Source organism: Lissotriton vulgaris, chromosome 6, assembly GCF_964263255.1.
Source record: "Lissotriton vulgaris chromosome 6, aLisVul1.2, whole genome shotgun sequence".
Classification (NCBI taxonomy): domain Eukaryota; kingdom Metazoa; phylum Chordata; class Amphibia; order Caudata; family Salamandridae; genus Lissotriton; species Lissotriton vulgaris.
In genome coordinates, this window is record NC_141694.1 from 1,656,648,684 (window position 1) to 1,656,660,150 (window position 11,467).

The 11,467-nt window shown below is 44.3% G+C and overlaps 1 protein-coding gene across 1 annotated transcript in view; it reads left to right on the plus strand.

The window, feature by feature from the left end:
* The window catches only part of PRPH2 (peripherin 2), a 148,126-nt gene extending 137,109 nt beyond the window's left edge, over nucleotides 1-11,017 (plus strand). Inside the window, exon 3 of the mRNA XM_086925453.1 lies at nucleotides 8,608-11,017. Within this exon, the coding sequence (XP_086781579.1) occupies nucleotides 8,608-8,832 (225 nt within the window). The 3' untranslated portion in view covers nucleotides 8,833-11,017. The remainder of the gene's footprint in view (nucleotides 1-8,607) is intronic.
* Nucleotides 11,018-11,467: the final 450 nt, after the last annotated feature.

Sequence of the window (11,467 nt, forward strand, 5' to 3'; positions counted from 1 at the left end):
TCTGACCCCCTCTATGGCGGCCATGACATCTTGTAACGTGGGCTCCGAGGCAGAATCGGCGGCATCCTTGTTTCCACCCAGCACATGCTCGGAGCCAGAAGGCGAGCCCCTAGGCTGAGTATAACGGTCTAGTTTGTTAGACTGAACGGTTCTGGAGCCCCTCGTGGACTTGGGCAGCGATTTGTCACCCTCCAGTCGAGCCGCCATCTCGAGGCTGCACGCAGAGCAGATCCAGTCTATGGCCTGAGCAACAACCGCGACAGTCCGTCCAGGAACAACTCCACCGCAGTCACTTTCCCCAAGGCCCGGGCACTCCAACGGGCGCGTCAATAGCTACACCGCAAACCGTCGTCCCAACAATCCTGCGGCTTCCCCCGACTGTGGTAAATATAATTTACCGTACAATTTTTCCGTATAATTACTGACAGGTAAAAGAATAGCTCAATCAAATGAGAGGCAGAGTCCGTGGTATCTGAGTCATACGGGCTTTAATCGGGATGGCTCGAGCCATGGAAATCATTTCCATCAATACAAGGGTTCGGGGGGAATATGCAATGATGGCAAAAAGATGTCAACGATTTATTAACAGTACATGACATATATAGTAAAACTGTACAATGGTGATGGATACAGTAGGCGTGACAAGTGAAAAGAATAAGATAAGAACACATGTGCGTAGCAAAAAGGCGTGTACAAGGGTGTGCACGGAGGCGTGTGCTGGAAACGTCACAGAAAGTGTCATAAGTGGGTGGGTGCGTAGAGGATTCTGCAGAGTCAGCGGAAACTTTTCACCTGGGTGCGCGCGCAATTGGTATGACGTGTGATTGATAGACAGGAAGGCTTGGCCCTTTGCTCTGCAGCCGGGAATATGTTTACCTATATCACTAGACTGGAATGTGTTTGAGGAGGCTGGCTGATAACTTGAAGGCAAAATACTGTTTTGGCAGGCAGGCCAGGCTGAGCCAGGCACCGCTTCGCTTGGCAGGAAGTAAGGCAGAGGTCAGGGATGCATCTTCATGCTGCAGCTGTTCGAAGACAGAAATCAGGGCCTAGCTCGGCAGAGCCAGGAAAAACGTGAAAGTGCACCATGTAAAGACGTTGGCAAGGCATATTTAGAAACTGAATTATCGATCCATTCATGGTGGATCTGATAGAGGACATGTTAACGTTGGACGCAAATGTATTTGCGTCTTCAGATTCGGTTGCGGAGGGAAGTTACATGTACTTTAAACTCGTACATGGAGACGTTGGGGTACACGTTAGGGGACATACTTGACCATAAAAATTTCAATTACCTCACGACGGGGCGTACCGCGAGTCACCAGGCGGCCCACCACCATTCACAGGCATAGAGACTTACGTGTATGTCATGGAGCATTCCCTGCACGCAGCCAACAAGCCAGATGGCACCTCTCACCAGAGTCAGCCGCCAGCCGTCAATCCAGCACCGCCGGGCACCCCAGAGGAGCACTCCAGCGCCAGTCGCACCCCCGTCTTTAGGAGCCACTGGACGGCACTCACCAATGGCGCCTCCTTCCGCTTAAGGCCAGGCAGTATTGCGGAACACTCTCAGTCCGCCTGCAGCCACCGCAACACTGCAGGGCCACCGCCGCCGGTGAGCACAGCAGACAGATCACTCGTACAACGTTTATTGTAGAGGCCCCTTACAGCCACTGCACCAAAGGGGGTCCAGCTCCAGCAGCCCCCCTCTTGATCCTCGGTGGGGGTGCGGCCCCAAACAACCAACAGTGGGCCACACCTGGGGGCCCGATCTTGAGGCAGGTGGAGGGGGCACAGCTAGCCCCCGGGGATTAATAAATCAGCTGCACACAGAGGAGGGCCAGATCACGAGGGGCCCCACTCCTCAGGCCCCCCTCCTAACCTCGCAGCATCTGTCCAGTGATCTCTCCGGGGCCCACCTTGGCCCGACGTCAATCTCCAGCTGGATTACACCGCCAGTCTCCTCGGGGCACTCAGGCACAACTGCAACAGGAGCCAGCGCGATGCCCGCCCAGAGCTGCCAGCAACTTCCGGTCAGCGCCGCCGGTGTTGACACACTCTGTGCCGGCCGTCCACAACACACGGGTCCCCGGCGTCAGCAACCGCGGAGGCCCGATTCTTCAATGGCTCGCTGCCGCGGCTCAGAGCCTCGTCCCGGTCGCGGAGCAGCACCGCATAGGACCGCTACCTCTCCGCCAGGTACACCCACCCAGGGCAGGTCAGGATAGTGGCAGGATAAGCGCGGGCGAGGTACGGGGCACCGGGAGCTACTGGCCTACGCGGCCATCTTCGGTGCCCACGTAGCTCCGCCGACTGCTGTTTTTTTAAAAGTAAGCCATTGTCACTTAATACCATTCATAACTATATAATCATTATTGTCAGAACTGGTTTCGCAATCTATGTATTTTATACTTTCATACACAGCGATTCTTGTTTTATAATCGTTTTTCTAATATAGTTTTGTTTAGCTTTTCTCTTTTTCCCATTGCATTGCGGACGTTGAAGTTGTGTTTTTCACAGTTTTTTGATTGCATCATAGCTGGAGTTGCATTAGCCACATTTTCAAGTTGCATTGCATTGTGCACATTGTTACTCTTCAGGTGTCATACACTTCCTTACATTTTGGCTCAAAGCAACGGATAACCCATACCCTCTCTGTACGGAGCTCTTCAAAGAATGCAGTGCTGCTGGCTTGTGGGAAGTTGATTATTCATATAGCATAATGCTTCTGTATGGTATTGAATAATAGTATGTGTACAGCAGATGCATTTTTGACACCTACGTCGCCTGTTTTAGAAGAACACCTCGACTTTCCGGGACCTCAGCGATGCAGAGCCCCACAAGGGACGGTCCCCGGCCAATGAAGGCGAGCTTCATGTTCACTTTAATTGATTGCAATCTTGACATAGGTATATCCATAGAAGGGCATACATAAGTGGCATATGATGATTTTCTTTGCATTTGTAGTTGGCCCAATCATCTGGACAGATATAAAACCTGGAATCCTCAGACTGACGACGTCATTATAAGTTGCTTATTACCCCTGCCTTTTACCACCTGTTCTAAGCAGGTGACAGTGGCGGCTGGTATCAGGGGAGAGAGGCAGGGGGATGGGGATGACGGACAATGGGAGATGACAAAAATAAATACAAATAAGAAGTTACCTGCCGCATCGCCACTCATCCGATCTTCAGGCTCCACTGCAGGCACAGGCTCCCAGACTCCCCTGCGGCTAATCCTGACTCTGCTCTCATGCTATGAGAGCAGCCTCAGGGTTGGCCTGAGCGCCCTCGATTTGCGCTCCCAGGGAGACTGGGAGCCTGTGCCTGCTGTCTCCAATCTGGCAACACAGCTCGGGTTGGAGACAGCTTTAGTGGTCCTCCATTGGATAAATTGAAGCATCACACATGGCTATCCATTGGTACTGCAGAACACTTCCATAGAAAACAATGGGGAGAGATTATTAAACTAGAACCCTATAGGAATTACTGTTAAAGAGATTAAATAATAAATTAATTCTACGTTTACATTTTATACATGGGACAATATTGCCAATGAGGGGATCTGGTTACATATACAACCCACAAAGACAAGCAGCCATATAATCCACCTCTGGATTCTCAATAGTTTAAGCAAATGCACTTTACTTGTTCCTGCCACATTATCTTCTTCAAAAGTGGCATTCAGCACAAAACATTGTAGCTCACATCAACTTGACTGCTGCTGGTTTGCCTCTGAAGCCTCTGTTCAAAGCTCCTAATCTGAGTCCACATTCAAATTAAAGTTCTGTGCATTGTGTCTATGTCAGTTTTTAGCACGATTACGTATTTCACTGGAACTTGTCTCTGGGCTTAAATTCTCCATCGCTCACTTCGCTCTAGCAAATTATAGGAAAACACTCCTATATATTCCTCGCTTCAGAAAAGCTTGTGTGGCACAAATATATTTGTATATTACTAATCCCTCTTCCAAACCTATTAGGCAGCACATCTCCAGAGAACAGGCCTATACTAGTCCTATTATTTTTAAGACCTCGCCTTAAGGGAGGCCTAAGGCATCACTTCTTCTCAAGCAAAATTTTGGTGTTTTATTGTCTTCCTTGCGCACCTGCCCCTTTAAAAAAAGGCAGGCTTCTACTAATGCTTTCTTTTTCTTTCCTTTTCCATTTCTTACCACTGTTGGGGGATGGAGTCCCTTCACTAAGATTCTTATTTATAATTGCCTAAGTTCTCTGCTGTGCACAGAGAGCTTTTTAGACGGGTAAGAATTGCCCATGCCCATTGTTACCTAAGGTTATCTCTTTTGAGGTATGGCGGTGGAATCGTGACTCGAGAACCATGCTGATAGGCATGGCCTCGAGTGCTCCAGGCCAGGGTGATGTCACTTCAGGGAGACTTCAATGTGCAACCCTAAAGAGTGGAACACATTTGCTTTGCCTATAAAAAGTGACTTTGTTAAAAGGAGTTTTGACTCTTAAAGCCTCTTCTGTAGATGTACGATCAGATAACGATGTTCTTAGAAATTTCTAATGTAGAAGGAGTATTGCTGGGTGCACATGAGGCATTCAGAGTTGCAGTGGCATGAGCATCACCGGAGCCTGCCTTGCTGTCCTGGCATCAATATTTCTAGTGTGGCACAGCGAGTGACAAGTTACACACCAAGTGTACATAAACCAGACAACGCTTCAAGCAAGGATTGGCCTTTTTTTTCCGCCCATGACACATAAGCAGCTTGGTCTTCAGTCAGGTATTCAGTCCACCCTGCATTGCTGTTTAAAGCCTGCAGCAGAGCAGATGTTGAAAGACCCCTAAACCCAACACCCCATCTTCAGATTCACACAGGTAAGTGCAAAAGTAGTCTGTCTCGAGTGACAGTCACGACGCATGCTGGCGAGAGTACCTGTCTGTGAACATGTGGCATTGTAGCTATTTGGAGAGAGCTCAAATAATAAACCAGGAGAGAAGAGTCACTAAACTCCATGCTGCTCTCTTTGTCCCTCATGGGACCTGGGACCAGACTATAACAGGCCAATACCATAAATTCATTAGAGTCAGATGACTCACGGACCCCAGCCGCTGCAGTGAGCATGTGCCTGGTAGCATGATTGCTGGGCAAGCGTCAGGAGAGCCTGTGAGACACCCAGAGCGGTCACAGTCCGGCAGGATGACAAATATGTTGAAAGTATTTTTTTAAATCACATCAGTATAATTAAGCGAGTTGCCCCAGGGTGCTGTGCGCAGCCCTCTACAACTGCAAGTTCAGATACTTAACACTTACTTCCACTAGTTAATAGACCAATGTAAAACTACCATTTCAATGATATATGTGAGAAGCATTTGTACCCGAAATTTGAAAGTGAGGTGAGGTGAGATTCAAAATTCGAGTTGAGACTTAAGCTCACACAATCACAGGGTTACGGATGCCAGGGGCGGCAATCTGGGGGATAGCCCCGGGCGCGACAAGCTCTAGCTACGCCCCTGGTTGGCGGGACCTCCCACCTCCTCCGATTTCCCTTTTAATTTTCCTTCACCCAACATAGATCTCCCCTTAAAAATGCTAAAATCTCAACATAACTCTCAAAGACAGGCCCCAGGCTTAAGGCTAAACCCCAGTTGGCAATGGACTGAGAGGAGCATTCTCCTACAAGTATTTCTTTCTACCTTAAAATGGGGATGAGATGGAAGGGGTGCTTTTGAGATCCGTAAGACCAAAGATAACTATGGGCCATGTTATCAAGAAAGGGCGATACATTATCGCGGCTTTTATCGGCAGGAAACGGCCGCTAAAGCGGCGATAATGGGCTTGATAATATGCCCTTGTGAATTCCCATAGAAGCCCATGTTAACACCAGAACATGGGCTTCTATGGGAATTCTCCAGTGCATATTATCAAGCCCATTATCACCACTTTAGCAGCAGTTTCCTGCTGATAAAAGCAGCGATAATGTATTGCCCTTTCTTGATAATATGGCCCTATGTTAGTTCACAGAAGATGGGCTTTGTGAAAAATAATTTTTGGAAGAAGGCTTTGCTTCCCAGTCTCAATAATCATGGTCATATTTTGTCAGTTTTGACAATGAACAACTGTACAATTCTCCTAGGAACAAGTGCAGCATTAAAACTGTTCCTGTATTTAGAGACTAAAAGAAGGGCGCATCCCAAAATCCAATACTGCAAGCAATGCCTACCAGAATGACACATCAGCAGCTCTCATTGGCTTGCAGACTGGTATTATTCCCATCGCTGAGTGTAGTACACTGATGCATATCCCGTTTTCTGATGGGCAGTTAGAGGCAAAATTAGTTGTGATGTGAGAATCCCGATAGCATGGGTAGAGCACAAGAGCTCCCACGTATACCTTCCTCCATTGTACAAGGAGCTGAGCCTAGTGCAATCCTACACCCACATGCTTAAATAATTTGGCCCAGAACATAATGGTATCTGTCTTGTCTACATCAAGGCAACTTTTATGAAAGCATTAGTTGGGGATGTAGATTCCTGCTACTTCCAGTGGTCCTGGGTGTTGACTTGAGAGGTGCAGGATGGACCATACATCCTCTAACAAAGGTGCAACATCACTCATATTCCGGTTCTTACCAGATGAGCAATTAAGGATTTGGAAAGAAGTCAGCATTGGCATAATGTACAGTAATTAGCATACATCATCACAGTGGCCACTGGAGTGGAAATCATCTTGTTAAAAGTTAGAAAGTCTGCTCCTCTATTTCAGGTTCATATAGAGTGATTAGGTTGTCTTCTATCCCCATAGTCCTGGACACTCTGGGATGATGAAAATCCTACTAGTAATTAGTTTGTGCTTCCTTTAGAAGTAATAGGCTCTTGTAAAATCCCTCTATCTCATTTCAGCATAGTAAGTCACTCGTCAAATATGTAAAATCAGTGTGGATTTCCTCCACCATCAGCACAAGAACGTTGGAGCGTTGTGCGCGAGGAAGGGGATTCAAGAAGAAGATGGAGGGACGGCGGTTGTACGGCAAGCTCCCTCCCAACAGAATTTCTAAATAAAGAACTGACTTGATATAAGAAGTCTTCATCTTCTTCAATGCCCTATTTTTTCACTGGTGACGAGGCGTTGTACGGGTGGGACTAGAGCAGTGGGTGTGTCCTGTTCCCACTATTGGTGGTAGCTGCAGGTGGAATTGAGAGGCAGAGGGACACATTTGAGGCCAGCAGCCATTAAACTTCCCCGTTCCCTACTTGCTGTAAAGTGCTTGGGGGGTGTCTTATGGTCCAGTTCTGTGCGGAGTATTGGGAAGGCATTGTACCACTAGATGGTTGGGCACAAGCGCTGTTGTGCATAAGGTCTGCTGCTTACGCGATTGAGACAAGCCCACTCAATGCGGATTGATTCCTGAGAGCAGTGCTGCTCTGCAGGCACCTCCATAGGAACCTGGATTCTTGACTTTGCTCTGTAAACTCATACTTCTATCTGCCATCTGGTGGTGGGTAATAGTAAGTGTGTCCTTTCAGTAAGATGTAATCTAGTATTGTGAGAAAGTAATATCATCGTCTGGTCCAAAATGAATTAACTGTCGAAAATATTTTGCATGCTCTAAGCCCGTTTCCAAGAACCTGGTTATTCCAGAACAGGTCCATTTGCCTACACGTTGTACATTTGGGATTTTTTGCAAAACTGTGACCTTGCACATAAGGGGTAAATACTATAATTAGAGGACAAACTGAATTTAGGATAGCCTATTTGGCCTTTAATACAGTTATTCTGGGAATCCTAATACATCAAGCAGAAGAACAGAAATTTTCAACAGGAACTAAAAGCGCGAGAGGTGGTGACCTTGTTGAGGCTGCCCCACAACATTATAATTTTCAGGGCCTCGGCCTAGTCTATGCCTTTCACTCTGGGTAAGATAAGGATTACTATCCGCAAACTCCTTTAGCCGGATAACACAGAAATAATGGGATAACTGGTATTTGAGAAGTTGTTTATGTTTTTCTGACCTAGAAACCTTGTATACCTAGTAAGGCCTTTTGTAATAGTTGTTGTCCCTGGTTGGAGTGACATGTTCAAAATGATCTAGTTAGTGGCCAGCAAGAACGGTGCATTTATACAGAATGGTACTACAGGATTGATGGACTTTCAAGCCCTACAGTGAACCTACTGAGCATATCCCTGGAGGAGGAGATTCTACTATCGCGCAGTAGGTGGACTGGTGTCTGAAGGACTACTAGAATTCTGTCATTCTCTAAGGAGGGCACCTCCTTTACAAAAATATTTTGCCCTAGTTTAGTCAACAATCAAGAAAATCATGTAGAAGTTTTTTTCAGTAAGGCTGGTATTATGAACGCCCAAGAATCTTGCACTTCAGTGAAGACCCTGTTCACTCTTGAAATGACTCCTACTTATGTGTGAATTTAAAACTCTGGGCTTTCTAAATTATTTTTCATGCTGTAGACGTTCAGTTTTTCAATCAGTTTAGAATTTGATGTGTGTGAGTAAGATTGAAGAGAGCATTGTACAGAAGTATCTGAATAGGAGATATCAAAAGACTTGACATTCTCTGATATCTGAACAAGGAGAGGACTCATTAACACGTTGCGCTACTAACAATATTACCCGTGTCCTCCACAGATGACGGTGATGGTGGGGTTGCGCCTCCTACACACATCCCTGGGAAGTATTTCAAACCCTGAAGACCCAGAATGCGAGAGTGAAGGATGGCTACTAGAGAAGAGCCTGAAAGAGACATTTAAATCTACTTTAGAAAAAGTGAAAGGCTTTGGTAAGTCCAACCAGGTGGAGGCCGGTGAAGGCGAGGAAAACGGGAAGACACCAACCGTTGCTACAGTCAGCTGAACATCTTAGCGATGTTGACTTTTGTAAAATCAGTAAGGTGAAGATATGTGAATAAATCAACTTAATGTATGAAGTCAGCGTGGCAGGCATCTATGCATGAATATTGTATAGAAAGGACACTGTGGAGGTGCAACATTTTTAAAATGTTTAGACTCCGTTGAGTGGAAATACAGAATTACCAACATCTGTGTCATCATTGAAAGTAAATTTGAAAGAGACTACACTCTAGAGGAAAGTCAAATATACGCACTGGAATCTTAAATGACATAATTAGATTTTGCAATAAAAAATAAACACATAGGTCAAATATTTGTAAACCCTCAGCATTTCAGGAACTTTAAATTGTATATTTTGCATATCAAAATCACAGTGTATAATTTTCAACAAAGATATAATATTATAGGACTGTCCACATGAAGCAAGATGCTAATGCTAATCTGTAAATGAAATAATGAACTAGAATATACCTTGCTAATGATCTAGGCAAACGCATGATAGGATGAGGTAGGTGAACTGCGTGCTAAAATTATATTAATGATAACTTAGATCTTTCGCAATTAGAACAAAGAAAATGGAATGAGTGCAATGTTTAAAGGCTTGATGTGCAAGTATGTATCCCCAAGACTGTTTGTGTAAATATGTGTTTTTTTTAACATTGTAAGAGGGTTTTGTAGAGAAATTAAGATATTTTATTAGGACACTGGTTCTCACAGAAACATGCCACAAAAACATCTTCTGAAAAGAGTCATTTTAAGAACAAACACTTGTTGGCAACAATGGTCCTTGCTCTAATTTGTCATCGTGTTGATTATGGTTAAATATTTTCAGATAGCAACCAATCCCTGCAAACAATACAACAGTCAAAGGAATGTAACTGCACCGGCTGACCGATTCTAGCTATATATGTATAATCCTGAAGTTCGTTTGGAGCTCTGTTTATCTGTTGAGGACAGGTTGTTAACGATAAAAACTAAAGTGTTTTCCAAGTGGCCACTTTTCAAAATTGGCATTGCTAAATGTGTTACAGCACATTTCATTATAACTCGATGGGAAATATTCGGCTGTCTGCCCACACAACAAGCTGAGAAAGTATGGTAGAAAACCAGAAGTTGCTGTCTTTCCTGCCCATGAATGGATTTATGAGCTTCTGGGGTCCATGTAAACTGAATGTGTCCCCAAGGCTAAATCCGGAATGTAAAACTGGGTGGGGAGTGCTGCCAGCTACAGGACCCTGGGTGACACAGTCATTACACGGCCTTCCACCTGAAGCAGCCTGATCCTTTTATCAGCCTAACTTTTGTTTACAAGCCACGTCATCCTTTTTGTACGGTTTAATTAATCAGACTAAGTCTAGTTGGCTATAGACTTTAATTGACGCAGTACTCTGGTAGCTCTCTCCTCCATCCATTTCCTACTACTAGCTCCCTATAGAATAAAAATTCTCATTTTTTTTTAAATAGAAAAAAAGGTTTATTTAAGATAGGCCGTAATAAGACATCGGTGTACAGAACTTGGGGTTTCTAGGTCTGAAATGGAACATATGTGTCTTACGACAAAACGTAAAATATACATATGGCCGCAAATGAATGAGATTTGAAACCATCAATTTTTAAGGTGGTAGTACCAGTTCATAGCAGCACTGGCGACTGACTATCTGCAGTGTTATGATTTATTATGCTGCCTAAAATATAGACAAACATTAAAATATAGTGCAAGGAAAAAACAACTTACTAAAACTATAGGTTTAAATATGTGTATATATTTTCTACTTAAATGTAATAATTGCTTGTATTAGACAAAGAAATTGAGAATTTTGCGACTTGTTGAGTTGTATGCGTATAACGAATGAGTATGCTTAAGTAGACTAATGCGAACACCCCCTGCTGCATTTTATGTGCGTCAGCATGTAGCCTACTTAGGATTAAAGTAGCTCTGGTATAGCCACACGTACTTTATCTTCTTATTTAAAGTACCCGATATAGCCGGCTTCTAAGACCACAGAGGAACATCATGTCTGGAGCGCTGTATGTGTATGTGGTTCAGACTCAATATATGCATTCATGTGGGTTATGTACAATACTGAAACTTGCCTGTTGTACTGTGAGAAAATATTGCCTGTATAGAGAGCTTACTTTTATCAGAATCCTCAAGAAAATGTACTATAAAGTGTGCGCCTATTGCTTAATATGATCATTCATTCAAGTACGTTTTTATTTAATAAAACATACCCACGCACACACATTCTTGCATTGATATGGGGGTGGGAATTGGATGGAGTTTACACAATTGGGAACAAGCAAATGTGTGTAAAGAATGTATAATAATTTGTAAGGATGAATAATTAAATTGCTGTTTTCAGAATATTCGCATAGAACAGATCCATGCTCTGGTTTGTGTAGAGTTCCATTTAAAAAAAAATATAACAGCTATTGATCAAGTGCCAATTCTGCTCTCATCAACCCATTCAACATACAAAATAGCCAAAAGAACAAGCGATGGCACAACCCATATTTCTGCATTTAATGCACTCGTGCATGAAGCATTAGCAAATTAGAGAAAGACACACAGGAGGGAGCCAACTGGAGCCCACACATATAGGGCTATAGTTGTGAGGTATGCTTTTTGCAAATCAATT